The sequence below is a fragment of the Bufo gargarizans genome, chromosome 8 (assembly GCF_014858855.1).
Source record: "Bufo gargarizans isolate SCDJY-AF-19 chromosome 8, ASM1485885v1, whole genome shotgun sequence".
Lineage (NCBI taxonomy): Eukaryota > Metazoa > Chordata > Amphibia > Anura > Bufonidae > Bufo > Bufo gargarizans.
The window spans coordinates 141160825-141178438 of record NC_058087.1 but is presented as its reverse complement, the minus strand read 5'-3'; the positions used below and the strand labels follow the sequence as shown (position 1 = coordinate 141178438).

Below are 17614 nucleotides of genomic sequence, written 5' to 3'. Positions count from 1 at the left end.
GTAATATCGTGCAGAACACGAGTTACAATACAAACTAGAGGGATACCTTTAAAGAGATAAGGGTAATTTTTGCCATCAGAGCCAAGGAAAATGAACTTCTTAGGCTTTGTTTTAGTAGGCAGGATGGTGATCGTGCTGCCCACACTATGAATTGTGATCGTGTCCCGATCCGAAACTTCTCCTGGGAGAGCGATTTCTGTGTTAGTCATGGAAGCTAAGCAAGGGCTGATTTCTTCAAGCCGTAACAAGTAGCTTGCCCGTTTCTGTGCTCTTTGCTGTAAACTCAGCATGATCTAGAAAAGTAACAAAATGTTATGGCATAAAACACCATGCTCTTCCAACATTCGCATCATCATGTTACATAACTATCCACTCTGGTAGAAAAAGAATACTGTAGCACTCAAGTGTCTTCAAGGATACTTCAGGTTTATTCAAGACATCTGACGTTTCGACTCCACAGAGCCTTTCTCAAGCAATGTACTTGTCTTGTAGAGAAAGAGCCGGGCTGAAACTGCGGCAAAATGATCAAACTCGTGATCTAGGTCTTTGTTAAGATCTGGACCATAAAGGCTTATTCTGGGAAAGCAAGGTGCTCTTAACAGCCTAAAAAGCTTAATTGGGTTAAAATTAATACAATTAGTAGATCTAAACTACAGTATCTTGTGCAGATTCATGAACAGGCCTATGTATTTATTACAATGTAGTTGTTGATGCATTTAATATAGTAGACAAAAAATAATAAATAATAATTATTAGGACAGAAACTAATAAATTACAATATACCTGTTTGAACGGCATCCAGCTATTACCAGGATTAGCCGGATTGGATGGATTTCTAAGTTTTTCTAAAGCATTTTCAATTGCTTCTCCATAGTTGTCCTGGAACCACTTTTCATGGGGAGTTTCAGCAGGTGCTGATGTGATACTACAGACGTGCTCTAGTGCAAAAACTATGGGCTTCATCAGCGCGGTGTGCTTTTCACGCATAATTGCAATCTTCTCCTCCCTAGTGAGGAAAAAAATATAAGAATATTTAAAGGAAGAAATATGAATGTCCATCAATGCAGTCTAAGAACTATTAAAGGGGGTTTTCCTGCAATATTGTTTTTTTATAGCAAGTGCCCACAGCCTGCCCCCTGAAATAGAAGATTCATACTTACCTGCTCCACACCGATCTGGTCCTCCACTTTTTCAATTTTCCAGTCTCGGCACTAACATCCGGCATTGCATGGATATGGTCACATGCACTGCTCCAACCAATGACTGGCTTCAGAGGTGAAGCACTGCGTGTGGCATAAGCTGGAGCAATGCATGTGACCATACCCATGCATTGCCAGATGTATACAGTGGAGGGGCTGGAAGATGGAAAAAGCAGAAGCAGCAAAGAGGACCGGAGTGGCATAGAGCAGGTTAGTATGAATTTCCTATTTCGGGGGCAGGCTGCTGACACTTGCTTAAAAACCCCTTTAATGGGGTTGGCTACTTTAGAAAAGTATTTCTGAAATGGCCATAAAAAGCTTGCTATGGCTTCCTTGCCCTGTAAACTGTCCAGCACCTCAGCGAAAAAAGATGCAGCTGTGGTGGCCAGACGAGTAGCTGGGGGACATCGGAACAGCAGCTCAGCCGAGAAAAGCATTCTGTGAGGTTATTGGTCATTTTAGAGATATTCTTCTGAAGCCCCTTAAGTTGGCCATACACATTAGTTCTATGTCAGCCGTCCATCTAACGTCTAGTCTTTCAACTTTCCCTGGACGGCTGACGTTGGGGGACATAAGGATGGGGCATTATGGATTTCAACCGCCAAATCTTACTGTTCTCGGGCAGATAAAGTGTCTGGCAGCAGCTTTCTCCTCATTCACAACATGCTCCGCCAAACACGTATGTATGTATGTATGTATGTATGTATGTATGTATGTATGTATGTATGTATGTATGTATGCATGCAGCTCTCTCTCTCCACACACACGAGGATCGAGTGAGATGCCCATCAGCCAACAGACATCTTTCGTGTACAGCTAGCTTTAATGAAATTGGAATGACTATTGCTACGCATATAAATTGAAGGATAAACCAAATTCACAGAGAAATCTGCCACTTAGCCAGTTTCTGAAAGCAGAGTCCACAGAATCCATGTGTTCCTTCAATAAACCACCTAAGCAACCAAGAACAATGCACTAAACCCTATGTTACTATTACGTGCATACATGTATATCTAATACATTAACATACTTGCGAAGAGTGTTGTTGTTCTGGACCCTCTTGACCTCATCCTCCAGCTGCTGGATACGACGTAGCACGTACATGTGTTGCTGAAGCAGGACACCCAGCCACAGCTCATCCCAAAGCACCGTGACTCTCCGAAGTTCAGCTACCAGCATTTGAACCTGTGTAAAAGGATCATAACTGAGAAACAGACAATCCTCTACCCTTTACTATGAAAAGCACAAAGCTGTGGATTATCTACCAATAGGAAAAATGCAAACCTGTAGCACCATGGTGGGGCTGGCGGACGATAACTTTTCTACAATTTTACTGTAACAATCCTGCATCATGGTTTGGTCCTCACTGAGACCATTCTTCGTTTCATCTCTGTTGCTTTCTTGAGAAGCTGGAAGACTCTCATCATCACACTCACCACCCATCAGCTCATCATCCTGCATGTTACTCAGTAACGTGGGAATGGCTGATGACAGCTTGGTTCCTGTTCAGAAACAGATGAGTATTAACACTTTGCTGTACTGCATTTAGCAGACAATTCCAACCAGACATCTCCTATAACCGCTTAGTGGCCAGGCAATTTTTTTTTTTGTTCATTTTTTGACAACGTAGCTGTATGAGGGCTTGTATACAACTCATTAAAGGGGTTGTCCCACAAAAATATTCAACATTTTTCAAACCAGCACCTGGTTTATAATACTTTTGTAATTGCATGTAATTAAAAATTTAGTATAGCCACTGAATTATTCAATAAATTCTATCTGTATCGCGCCACCCGCTGTTTGCTCTTTTTCTAAATTCTCTGTCCAGCTCACTGAGGTTGACATACAGACTCAGTCGCATCCTTCAACTGCCACCAGCTGCAGCAGAAAGCTTAGGAGTGGGATTTCCCATTATGGACACTACTGTTGTGACAGGAACACATCAGCATTATGATTTATAATGCTGTGTGTCTCTGCCCGACCTCTGCTCTCCTGACTTGTACTCCCAGAATGCAGTCAGCACAAATCAGGACAGCGGAGGTCATGCAGAGACACCTAGGTAGCGAAACTATTCGTGTGATATGACCCCTTAAAGATCACTTTTTATTACAAGTACTCACCAGACGACTGAGATTCATTGCTCAGTGAAATGCTTCCCACAATTGCTGGATAGAGAATGAGGTGAGGAGAGTCATGTGCTACCCGGCACAGTAAATTACAGATGCTCTGTCGAACATATACTTCGGGGTGATTGAGCCGTGAAAAAAGTTGTGGAATTATACCTACAAAATGAAGCACATGTATGATCATACACTGGAAGCCACACATTACAATGTCTACCTATTGTAGCTTAAAAGGGGGATACAGCTGTTGTAAAACTACAACTCCCACAATGCCCTGCTGTAGGCTGTTCGGGCATGCTGGGAGTTGTAGTTTTGCAACTGCTGGAGGGCCACAGGTTGAGCATGCCTGGGTTAGAGGAATACAGTAAGGTTTTCCTGATTTTTACAGTGAAAATTGAAAAATCCTAGCTCTGTATGCACCATAAAGCAATTTCCTTGTAGCAATTGGGATACTTTGAAGGGGTTTGTCCAGGCTTTTGCTGGCCTATCCTCATTCACTTCAATGGGAGCAGAGATGCAGTCCACTACAATGCAGTGCATTTCCGGCACCTACTTGCGGCGACAGAGCTATACAGAACAGCTTATCAGCTTTGGAGTGGGAAGTTGGACCCCCACCAATCAGCTAGTATTGACCTATCTTGAGGATAAGCCATCAACTCCTTTAGACAGTTTGCATAGTTTTAATTGTCCGATTACAGATTCTGTGCATCAAACATGCTAATACTTTTGCAACCCATGCATCTTTTTGTTGTTGTTGCTGCTAAGCTAAACATGGGGGGAAATACCCTTGGTTTATGTGACGCAAGTTCACCTCTCCAGGGAGCTGTGGGTGTAGTCTCCAGACCTTGCTCCAAATACTGTCTAAGTTCTCCAGCGTGTTTTACCAACAGTCTGAGCAATCGCAGTGTGGCCATAACGATGACATCATCAGTGCTCTGCTTAGATGAGCTGTTTAAATGAATCCGAGGATCATCTTCGTCGAGTGAAACCTACACACAACAGGTTAAAAGAGCAGAAAAGTTACAGGCTTCACCCTGTGTCAGAATGTCATCCCTGGACCAGGCAGCATCGCTCACCACGCAGCATACACTCAAATATAGAACATAATTTTTCTAAAAGAAACGTGCTTTAATCCCTTCGCTACCCGGAGCGAAGTGCAAATATTGTACTGGCTCACGCATGCAGCAAGCATCATGGATGGCGGATCTCCGCTGATTTAGACAGCAGGGACCCGTGGCTAATGACAGAAACCGCCGATCGCGGTCATTAAAGCTTTTAGATGCCGTGGTGTTATCACAGCATCTAAAGGGTGAAAAATCCGGAAGCTCGCACTTTCGGGACTTAACGACATCCTCTGTGGGGAAGAAAAATAAAAATGCAAAAACATCTGGTATCCTAAGGGTTAATGAGCCATTTATGGGCTGTTTGCTATCTTCACTTCCGATATGGTTCCCCTAATGCAGCATACATTTCCAATCATGGTTTTGCATGGAGTCTGAGGGAGGAGTCTCACTGCACTTCACTTGCTCTGCTCTAAGTTGAAAGAGCAGCAAATGACAGATCACTAACTCTGTCCCTAACTCATACTGCAGACCAGGCATCAGCCACCTCCGGCACTCCAGCTGTTCAGAAACTACAACTCCTAGAATGCTTCATTCGCTTCTGTGGTAGTTAGAACAACGGTCCGAGCATGTTTGCATGCTGGGGGTCTTCGTGTCACAGCAGCTGGAGTGCCGAAGGTTGCTGATCTCTGCTGTAGACTATAGTGCACTCATAGGGGAAGCAGCTGCAGCCAGTCTCTCCTGTCTCCTGATTGTAATAGACTTCTCCCTGTCAGCTCTTACAAGTACGAGGAAGGGGAGAACAGTGTGATGCTGCATCACATAGGATACCCTGGTGGTTCTGCACAACGCACACACTGATATTCTAGACACTGAGTCAGCTACTAACTGTCCATCGATGGGGGGTGGGGGGTGATGGGTCACAGATTATCAAGCATAATTTACTCACCCGTCCAGCATTCAACTTCAAGAAAGTGAAGTAAGCGCTGCAGGACAATTTATACAAGCTGAATATCCGGTGAACAACTTTACGCCATAACTTGATAAGTCCCTCTGAGGCAGTCTCATCTAGGTCGGCCAGCCAAGGGCAACTGGCCAAAAGTTGTCTCCAGATGACATCGACTGTATCGTCTTCACCGTTGCCCTCATTCTCCGTAATCTGAAGGGACATATCCTCATCCTAAAACAGGAGGGGGAAAAAAAAATAAAAAAAATGCAATGTCACACTAAAATGTACTTGGTGAAAAGGTAATTTGCAATTTATCTCATGTATCAGACATGCAAACTATCTATCAGTGCATTAGCTACACTGCAACCATTAACCTTTAAAAGGACCTTTCCATGGGATTACACATTACAAACTGGTATGCTTGACAGTGCAGCCCCTACAGATGCAAAAATACTCCTCCATTCCGCCGCTGTGCCCCCCGCTGTTTTTGCCTCCTGATATGTTAATATGGATCATCGGTACAGTGAAGGGGAGACATTTGGTTTTCTCAATGGGCGTCTCCTTCTCCCTGGCTGTGATGCCGTCCAACCACAACAGAGTGCGTCGCAGCCAGGGAGAAGGGCGAGCTGTTTTTTTCTCCCTTGTTGGAACGTCCGCTTCACGAATCTAGGTGTAGTAACATTACTGGGCCTTTATTTAGAAAAATGACATTGCCATCTCCATGAGTTTGTACGCCACAGACTTCAAAATATAGCCTGTAAGAGTCTTTAAAGGATAACTGTCACATTTAGACCCCAATTTCAATTTTCATATATGTAGTTACTAATAACATGATATTCCAGAATCAGTTACTATTAGACCGACTTACCCCATATTTAATAAGAATCAGCCCTTAGCAACCAGTCTGCATAAAACTGCTATTTCACTATTCAGTTAAGATGGCCGCCACTGCCCTCACCCTGAGGCTAATCCCGCCTGCCCTCACTAGCCAGTAACAATAGCCCCCCAAAAGTGTCAGTAACCAGAGCTCTCCCCCCTGAAGGGTTAATCTCCTGCAGCACAAAGGGGTCCTCTTACCACATGTTGCCTTCACTTATACACTGAGCAGATGGCAGATCTCCCTTCCCTGGTCTGCGCTGCTTCCACTCTGCATTCTCCAGCTCTGCTGAGTGAGGGAGCGTCTGCCAAGCGCAGGGACAGGGAGAAGTGCACACAGCCGAGGCACTGTCATCAGCTGCTGGGGAGGACCTGGCTCTAATCATTTACTTACAGTCCCTGGCTGTCAGTAATGTGACCTTGCATGCTGCTGCTCCCTCTATCTGTTTAGACGGACCATGCCTAGAAACCCTATTTTAAGCACAGGTAAAAGGCAGTACAGGGAACAAAAGTGTGGAATTAAGGGGTAATTGAGTACACAGTGAAAAGTTGAAATAGGGCCACCAAGGTGATATCACCACAATCCAATACTCGGGAAAAAAAAATACGACAGTTATCCTTTAATTTAGTCTTGTTTGAATACACTATTAGCAAAGTTGAAAAAGACTTGTGCATTCAAGAAATGGGAGCAGATGTGAAGATGAAGGGGAGTGGTAAATGAATAGAGAACAGACATTCTACACTTAATGTACAAAATGTACGTACAATGTAGTACATGTTAGACCTGATCTGGTCAGTTGTCTTGCAGTCAGACACAGGGCAGGGAGTAAGAGTAGGGACTGAGCTTCTGGGACACAGGAAAATGTTTCATATTTGTCAGTATTGATTAATATGGGATCAATGGAAAGGACGAGATGGAGAAGAAGTGCCTCGTTTGTGAAATCTTTTGCTTTTCCATCATTGTTTACCTGGATACCAGCAGGCCGACACATTGCTTGTCCCAAGATACCGTAGATCTTTTCTTTATCCTCTTCAGATACATTATCTGGTAAGAGGCTTTGCACCTCTGCTTTCTCTTGCTGCAACAATTTCACGCCTTCACCTTGACTAAAAATACATAAGAGGAAAATCAAAAACATCAGATTAAGTGACAAAGGTCAGTAAAATGTGATACATGCAAGTGCAAGCATATTCCCAGTGTGGTCTTGTGGTATTCATTAAAAATTACTATATTTGAAGAAAAAACAAACAAAAAAAGAAAACATATTCTTGGTTAGCAACCTATGTACACGTTCTCAGAATAACAAAGGAACTGCACAATGCAGAGTCCTAAGAAAAGACTGCCTGCTATTCCTGGTCCCTGATGGAACCAAAATGATGGTGCCCCATGTGAGGTCACGTGCCGCTCAGGGACACATCAAAGCGGAGGCCAGTGATCAGTGGGGGAAAAGGGGATACAAAGGTTATGTTTTTAATTTTTTTAATTTGGCTGTCACAATTTTGAGGTCTGCCAACCCCTTTAAGACTCAGCAACTTCACCCACCTAGCATTGTCCACCACCTTTCTTCCCCATCTGTACGCCCAACTAGCCAGAGCTGCCCAAGACTTAGCAACTTCAGGAGCTTGAACTGAAGACAAATGATACAGCTGGCCCAGTATGAAATCCGGCTCGCCAACACCAATGTTCACTGTCACAAAAAAAAAAAAAAAAAAAAAATAAAATGAAAGAGTCAAGAATTACACCCAGAATAGAAATGTCACTCTCCGCATTAAAGAGAATAAACTGAAGTAGTGACAGCCTAATACACAATTCCTCAAATGAACTTTCAGATCTTTGCGGTACCTGTGGATTCGCTTTCAATACGTGGGTACTCTTCATCGAAGGTGCTAACAGGCGGCAGATCGATGAGAGCCAGCACGTTTTTACCCAGAGAAGACAGACTTGTAGCGTTTGCTTGTGGACGTGCTCTGTACACTTGCTTCATCTGTCCCTGAAATCTCTTTCCAATCTGCTTGGATCCATTTGGCCAGAGTCAGGATAGATTTTGCTACAGCATATTCAGCTTTCGCAGATTTACAGAAAGAAATGGCACAAGAGCTCAGCATTTCCATGGCGTGTGTAGACTGACCTGCCAACCAAACCGCACACAATAGAGGGTCACCAAAATCAAATACAGTCTATGTGATATTGTTAGAGTGTATGGAAAGAGTTTATACAGAATATGTTTGAACTCCATACTGACCTGCAGCATACAGTAATTTAGCTTTTTCAATATCGAGCTCTGGTCCCCACTTTTCATCCATCTGCCCGTGCAGTGAGAGCTTTTTAAAACTTAGCAACCAGATCCTGTGCAGGTAGTCACTTGTCCAAGTTGGATATTGCTGCACTGGCCAATTAACCTTGCAGCAAGTGTGACATTGCCCCGCTTCCTTGCGCACTTGGCAGCTGTGAGACCCAATTCCATCAGATGACTCTTGACTGACATGGTTTGTTCTGTAAAGAATCAGCAGAAAAGGAAGTCTGAAGAACTGAGACTTAAATGTGGAGCAGGCTTATGTATACAGCAACTTGCCAAAGTAAATGACACATTCCTAATGACTATAGCACATACTCTGTACAGCCATGACGGTATATTAACTCATTAGAAATAGATTGTCTATTAATTGTTTATTAATCAGTACATTTTTATTGGTTTATAATATATTTTAAAGTTACATTTACATTACTTTTTCATGTAATAAATAGAACAATGGGTAGAACAACTTCTACAAGAGTTTTTTGGTATGGTCGTTATTTGCAAATTTGAGTAGGTAAATTGTAGTGAATGATGTAAATATGAAGAATAATTTGCTGGTATAATAACGTATTTGGATTTGAATATATATATATATATATATATATATATATATATATATATATATATATATATATATATATATATATATATATATATATATATATATATATATATACACACAGAAAAAAGATTCAGTGGCAGCACCGTCAATGAGAGATGTGGGTGCAGCTGGCCCAAATACGGATAAAAGCCAATCCAAATAGATAAAATAACAAAAGAGGGCAGCACTCCATCAAGTAAAAAAATGAAAAATACTTTAATTACCCATATGGGACAAGCGACGTTTCGGCTCAATGTGTGAGCCTTTCTCAAGCAATGTGTACAGATAAAGTGCCAAGCATATATACACTAGTGCAAATCAATACAATCAATGTTCAACACAGGTGTACATAATTCGTATTAAGTGAATTAATTGACTTAAAAATACAATATAGACATCATGTCCATAGATTATTTCATAAAGAATCAGTGCAAAAAATAATCGATTGAATAATTAATTAAAACATACAGACGTTATTCACCAGAGTGTACAGAAATGATCAAAAAGTTCATAATTATTCATTATCATATAATTGGTGCCAGCTGTATACATCAATAAAGTGCTGAGTGCTTACTGTGTGGGTCAGGCAAACGGGGGGTGAAGGAGGACATAGGGTATGGACGGCTAATTCACCACATGCGGTTCGGCGTGCCGGCGACATGACTGCGCATGTCATGATGACGTCTACAGAGTACTTCCTGGTTACGGTGTTGATGCGATGCCGTAGCTGTGTATTAACTTCCTGATGTCTCCTACACCATCTTGGATAAGGGCATCGTGCCTATATTGCCAGATACCCAAGATGGTGGCAGCCAGTCTATAACACACACAGGTATGGGCACAGTTAAGTGCTCTTTTTAACCTATATAATTGGCAAGGTGAGTCCAGATACGGGAAGCGACCGTAAAGCCGCCACCCACATCCATGATCCCAGTGCAACTGCGTACCCACAGATTAGTGTGGGATCGCAATGCATCTGCGGTCAATGCCCACACACAGCCATCCTATAGGGAGGGATCTCCTCATATCAACCTGCTATGTAGGTACGGGCTGTCACCACCAAGGCACCAATCGCATCTAGAGGCGCGGAATATACTAATAAACAAGAACCGTCATTGCATAGATGTAAATAGAAACCATTATTGTGTGGATGTGCCGTCCATTGTAGCCATCTCATATCTCCTCACTCCATTCACCGTGGCCCACCCACTACAGGAAAAAGAAAAAAGAAAAAAAAAAATTAATAAATATATTAATTATAACGAGAAATTAAACAAGAACAATATATTCTTTATCTTGTACAAAAAATTGCAATACAGGCAGGTGCGGTTGACAATACACCATACGTACAGAAAGCAAACCACAGTCCTAACCCACCCCAATCTTGTAGTCCACATTTAGACCACAAGGTTTGAGGGAATTGAGGGTGTGTATCCACCTGAGTTCCCGTCTACTAAGAAGATTAGCCCTATTGCCACCTCTTCTGGGCATGGGTATAAAATCAATGATACAGCACCTAAGATCTTTTTCAGTGTGTTTGAGGTCCGTGAAATGTTTAGCTACTGGCAAATCAAGCCGTTTTTTTCTTATGCTCAGGCGATGATTATTAAGTCGTGATTTAAAATCGGTGGTGGTTTCGCCTACGTAAATTAAATTACATGGACATATAAGTACATAGATGATGTAGCTGGAGTCACAGGTTAGATAATGTTGTATTGGATATGTTACCCCAGTTTGTGGATGTACAAAATTTCTGCCTTTCACAATGTATCTGCAGTTTACACAAGATAAGCATGGGAAACATCCTGTGCTGGTTGCTGTCAATGTTGTCTGTCTAGATTTTTTAGAGGTTCCTACATCAGCCCTGACTAGCTGATCTTTAAGGCTTTTGGACCTACGGTAGGACATCAGAGGGGGGGAATGGAATTCTTTTATGTTACTGTGGCATCCACCCAGTATACCCCAGTGACGTCGGATGATGTTCCCTATCATTGTGCTTTGTTCTGAGTGCATGGAGATAAATGGAATTCTAGCTGGCTTTGTCCGGTGTACCTTACTTTTAAGCGTGTCATTCCTATTTAGTTTCTTAACCAATTCTTTTTTGTCATGAAGTAATTGAGAGGGATATCCTCGTTTTCTAAATTTGTTAGTCAACACCTCAAGTGTGGTGTCTAACATATGCTGATCTGAGACTATAGGTCTTGCTCTCAAAAATTGAGAATATGGCAAAGATCTAATCATCTTTTTAGGATGGTTACTGCTGTATGTCAAAAGTGTGTTTCTGTCGGTCGGTTTTGTGAAAAGTTTGGTCTGCAGCTTACCGCCCGACACGAACACACATGTGTCAAGAAACTGCATATCAGTATGGGAGTGCACTAAAGTGAATTGTAGTGCTTTATCGAACCCATTCAGAAAAGTGTGAAAATCAAGTAGTTGTTCAATAGTGCCAGTCCAGATGAGGAAGATGTCGTCTATGTACCGCCACCACGCCATAGCATGCTTGAAGTGGTGGCTTCCATAGACGACATCTTCCTCAAACCGCCGCATAAATATATTGGCGTAAGTTGGGGCCACGTTGGACCCCATCGCCACGCCCTGTTCCTGCACGTAATAACAATCTTGAAAAAGAAAATAATTGGATCTCAAAACAATTTCAAGAAGAGATAATATGAAGTGTTGAGCTTGACTGGTTAAAGAAGATTCATTCAACATGTGTGCAACTGCTGTTAAACCCTTGCAGTGATCAATTGAGGTGTAAAGGGATGTGACGTCAAAAGATGCTAACGTCACACTCTCCACACCTAACAAATTGATCGACTGAAGCTTCAATAAAAAATCAGTGGTATCTTGTACATAGGAACTTCCTCCACATGCAAAGCTGTGAAGTATCTTGTCTAAAAAGATGGCAACATGGCTAAAGATTGAATCAGATCCTGAAACAATAGGACGACCAGGGGGATCGATGAGAGACTTGTGGATCTTAGGCAACACATACAGTACCGGAGTAACTGGATGCGCTACTGTAAGGTAATCCACAAGTCCCTCATCTATGATCCCCGCGTCTAAAGCAATGGTCAATACACTTTTGATTGATTCAGCAACCTTGAATTTAGGGTCAGCATCAATGGGTCTGTAGATGGTGTTGTCACTCAACTGTCTCAATACCTCCGCAATATATTTGCTGGTATCTAATACGACCACCGCTCCGCCTTTATCGGCGGCTTTGATGGTGAGTGCGGGGTCGCATTTTAGTTCTTTAAGAGCAACAACTTCATCAACAGTTACATTGGGATGACTGAAAGGTTGTCGAGAGTGTGTCTCTCTTAATGCCTGTATATCAGACTTAACCGCAGCCATGTATGCCTCAATAGCAGGATCATGAATAACAGGGTTAAAGTTGCTTCCAAGTGAGAGATCGAACATGCCAAGAGATAACTCACTCATCTTGGCATGTCCGATCTCTCCAACAAGGAGCGGATCGGACATGCCAAGATGAGGGAGTTATCTCTTGGCATGTTCGATCTCTCACTTGGAAGCAACTTTAACCCTGTTATTCATGATCCTGCTATTGAGGCATACATGGCTGCGGTTAAGTCTGATATACAGGCATTAAGAGAGACACACTCTCGACAACCTTTCAGTCATCCCAATGTAACTGTTGATGAAGTTGTTGCTCTTAAAGAACTAAAATGCGACCCCGCACTCACCATCAAAGCCGCCGATAAAGGCGGAGCGGTGGTCGTATTAGATACCAGCAAATATATTGCGGAGGTATTGAGACAGTTGAGTGACAACACCATCTACAGACCCATTGATGCTGACCCTAAATTCAAGGTTGCTGAATCAATCAAAAGTGTATTGACCATTGCTTTAGACGCGGGGATCATAGATGAGGGACTTGTGGATTACCTTACAGTAGCGCATCCAGTTACTCCGGTACTGTATGTGTTGCCTAAGATCCACAAGTCTCTCATCGATCCCCCTGGTCGTCCTATTGTTTCAGGATCTGATTCAATCTTTAGCCATGTTGCCATCTTTTTAGACAAGATACTTCACAGCTTTGCATGTGGAGGAAGTTCCTATGTACAAGATACCACTGATTTTTTATTGAAGCTTCAGTCGATCAATTTGTTAGGTGTGGAGAGTGTGACGTTAGCATCTTTTGACGTCACATCCCTTTACACCTCAATTGATCACTGCAAGGGTTTAACAGCAGTTGCACACATGTTGAATGAATCTTCTTTAACCAGTCAAGCTCAACACTTCATATTATCTCTTCTTGAAATTGTTTTGAGATCCAATTATTTTCTTTTTCAAGATTGTTATTACGTGCAGGAACAGGGCGTGGCGATGGGGTCCAACGTGGCCCCAACTTACGCCAATATATTTATGCGGCGGTTTGAGGAAGATGTCGTCTATGGAAGCCACCACTTCAAGCATGCTATGGCGTGGTGGCGGTACATAGACGACATCTTCCTCATCTGGACTGGCACTATTGAACAACTACTTGATTTTCACACTTTTCTGAATGGGTTCGATAAAGCACTACAATTCACTTTAGTGCACTCCCATACTGATATGCAGTTTCTTGACACATGTGTGTTCGTGTCGGGCGGTAAGCTGCAGACCAAACTTTTCACAAAACCGACCGACAGAAACACACTTTTGACATACAGCAGTAACCATCCTAAAAAGATGATTAGATCTTTGCCATATTCTCAATTTTTGAGAGCAAGACGTATAGTCTCAGATCAGCATATGTTAGACACCACACTTGAGGTGTTGACTAACAAATTTAGAAAACGAGGATATCCCTCTCAATTACTTCATGACAAAAAAGAATTGGTTAAGAAACTAAATAGGAATGACACGCTTAAAAGTAAGGTACACCGGACAAAGCCAGCTAGAATTCCATTTATCTCCATGCACTCAGAACAAAGCACAATGATAGGGAACATCATCCGACGTCACTGGGGTATACTGGGTGGATGCCACAGTAACATAAAAGAATTCCATTCCCCCCCTCTGATGTCCTACCGTAGGTCCAAAAGCCTTAAAGATCAGCTAGTCAGGGCTGATGTAGGAACCTCTAAAAAAATCTAGACAGACAACATTGACAGCAACCAGCACAGGATGTTTCCCATGCTTATCTTGTGTAAACTGCAGATACATTGTGAAAGGCAGAAATTTTGTACATCCACAAACTGGGGTAACATATCCAATACAACATTATCTAACCTGTGACTCCAGCTACATCATCTATGTACTTATATGTCCATGTAATTTAATTTACGTAGGCGAAACCACCACCGATTTTAAATCACGACTTAATAATCATCGCCTGAGCATAAGAAAAAAACGGCTTGATTTGCCAGTAGCTAAACATTTCACGGACCTCAAACACACTGAAAAAGATCTTAGGTGCTGTATCATTGATTTTATACCCATGCCCAGAAGAGGTGGCAATAGGGCTAATCTTCTTAGTAGACGGGAACTCAGGTGGATACACACCCTCAATTCCCTCAAACCTTGTGGTCTAAATGTGGACTACAAGATTGGGGTGGGTTAGGACTGTGGTTTGCTTTCTGTACGTATGGTGTATTGTCAACCGCACCTGCCTGTATTGCAATTTTTTGTACAAGATAAAGAATATATTGTTCTTGTTTAATTTCTCGTTATAATTAATATATTTATTAATTTTTTTTTTTCTTCTTTTTTCTTTTTCCTGTAGTGGGTGGGCCACGGTGAATGGAGTGAGGAGATATGAGATGGCTACAATGGACGGCACATCCACACAATAATGGTTTCTATTTACATCTATGCAATGACGGTTCTTGTTTATTAGTATATTCCGCGCCTCTAGATGAGATTGGTGCCTTGGTGGTGACAGCCCGTACCTACATAGCAGGTTGATATGAGGAGATCCCTCCCTATAGGATGGCTGTGTGTGGGCATTGACCGCAGATGCATTGCGATCCCACACTAATCTGTGGGTACGCAGTTGCACTGGGATCATGGATGTGGGTGGCGGCTTTACGGTCGCTTCCCGTATCTGGACTCACCTTGCCAATTATATAGGTTAAAAAGAGCACTTAACTGTGCCCATACCTGTGTGTGTTATAGACTGGCTGCCACCATCTTGGGTATCTGGCAATATAGGCACGATGCCCTTATCCAAGATGGTGTAGGAGACATCAGGAAGTTAATACACAGCTACGGCATCGCATCAACACCGTAACCAGGAAGTACTCTGTAGACGTCATCATGACATGCGCAGTCATGTCGCCGGCACGCCGAACCGCATGTGGTGAATTAGCCGTCCATACCCTATGTCCTCCTTCACCCCCCGTTTGCCTGACCCACACAGTAAGCACTCAGCACTTTATTGATGTATACAGCTGGCACCAATTATATGATAATGAATAATTATGAACTTTTTGATCATTTCTGTACACTCTGGTGAATAACGTCTGTATGTTTTAATTAATTATTCAATCGATTATTTTTTGCACTGATTCTTTATGAAATAATCTATGGACATGATGTCTATATTGTATTTTTAAGTCAATTAATTCACTTAATACGAATTATGTACACCTGTGTTGAACATTGATTGTATTGATTTGCACTAGTATATATGCTTGGCACTTTATCTGTACACATTGCTTGAGAAAGGCTCACACATTGAGCCGAAACGTCGCTTGTCCCATATGGGTAATTAAAGTATTTTTCATTTTTTTACTTGATGGAGTGCTGCCCTCTTTTGTTATTTATATATATATATATATATATATATATATATATATATATATATATATATATATATATATATATATATATATATATATACATACACATACATACATATACACACACGCAACGGGGTCAGTTCGGAGCGACTAGGATATGTCTGAAGGTCCTCCATCCGGATCTTCTGTAGAACCTTGGAAAGGAGGGAAGAAACACGTGGGGGGGAAACACTCCCACCAAGAAAAAAAGGTGGGAAGCTTTTGTGAAGATACTGTTAGCACACCCGGACCAATGAAAGAGTCCCTGTAGGAGGAAGAATGTGAAGCCACCAAATGAATGGAAAGCCAACAAATGAATACCCCTTGTAACGCAGGTGTGGGAAGGTAGCAACGTAGGAACCACCCAGGCATACAGGGTGACTATGAACCATGAGCCAGAGGAGGAAATAACAGAAGAATAGGCTAGGTTTAAGTCCAGTCCATAACCTGTCTAAGACCGAAGGAAAACAGAAGTAGCCAAGGATCAAGTGGCCATGCAGAAAAAAAAATTCTGCCTGAGAAAGAAGCCAGGCAAGGGAAGTCACACTGCATTGCTAGCCCCATACCCCAGCAGAGGAGGGGGCCCAAGCATGTAGTGGAAATGTAATAATGCTCCCACAGTGTTAGCCAGCACTTGCCCCGTCAGCGCAAAACCGAGGGGGAGGCCCGATACTATCCGTAGAAGCCACGTGCCACACTGCCCCAGTTACGTGGAACTAATCTTAAAAACTCTACCAGGAAGGGTGCTGAACAGGAGCAACTGCCAAGCTAGCTCCAGGGTAGGACCCCTACCAGAGGGGGATGCCCCACTGCAGCGACCATGAACTCTAACATTAACGAAAAGCTGCACCTGTGGAGAAAAACAAGCTGTAGGAGCTAAACCAGAGTTGCCAGCATAACCACTTCCCCAGAGAAGGGGGAGTGGTGGATAGAGAATACTGAGTCCGCTGGAACGTACTAACTAGATATGCGCAACGGAGTATGCATTACGTATTGACGGGGACAATATCAGGACCGACTAGAGCAACAGAGGCCTATGGAGATGGGGGTCTGTAGGACACACAAGTGATGCTAGGAGCCCCCTGGGAAGACAGAGGATGTTATAATCATGCACGAAACCAGCACCAAAAGAAGGATGCAATGAGGAATAGCCACCGTATCCACTGGTGGCACCCATATAGCACTAGGGTAAGAGTGCCGGCCACCTGCGACTGTTGCCACACCCCCTTCGAAATAAGCAAAGGCACCTATAGCCGTGGTGCCGCAGAATTGTAGCATCTGAATATGTTTAGTTGTTCCCCGCTAGTGGATCACTAGCAGAAGGGGGAAATGCGACAGAAAGCACGGTGATGTGCAACACTCCGCCTATGGAAGGATAGCGCGGAGTACTGGTCAGAGCTAGGGAGAATACCCCACCTATGAAGTGTGTCTGAGCATGATTTAGGGAGGAAGAGCGAAGGAGAGGAAATATTTGAGGAGAAACATCCTGCTGCGGTTCGCTTGTGTGTAGGACTACTCTTCAGAATCTCGCCCCTGGCAGCTGTGGACTGCGCAGACGGGGACTTATCAACCAAGCCACCCGAGGGTGGAACGGGAACTCCCAGAGGTCTCTCCACCGGATTGCGAAGGAGGTGCATTAATCAACCAAAGAACCCCAAAGGGTGGATGGGAGGTTCCAGCGGACCCCACTGGATTGTGCAGGTGGAGAATAAATAACCAA

At 42.9% G+C, this 17614-nt stretch overlaps 1 protein-coding gene across 1 annotated transcript in view; it reads right to left on the bottom strand.

Annotated features, from left to right (window-relative positions):
- SMG1 (SMG1 nonsense mediated mRNA decay associated PI3K related kinase) overlaps positions 1-17614 on the bottom strand; it is a 106944-nt gene that overhangs the window by 30190 nt on the left and 59140 nt on the right. Inside the window, 13 exon segments of the mRNA XM_044304119.1 lie at positions 47-293; positions 784-1006; positions 2230-2384; positions 2484-2701; positions 3320-3481; positions 4134-4311; positions 5333-5563; positions 7177-7315; positions 7752-7896; positions 8052-8199; positions 8201-8337; positions 8452-8557; positions 8560-8702. Coding sequence (XP_044160054.1) covers positions 47-293; positions 784-1006; positions 2230-2384; positions 2484-2701; positions 3320-3481; positions 4134-4311; positions 5333-5563; positions 7177-7315; positions 7752-7896; positions 8052-8199; positions 8201-8337; positions 8452-8557; positions 8560-8702 — 2232 coding nt within the window.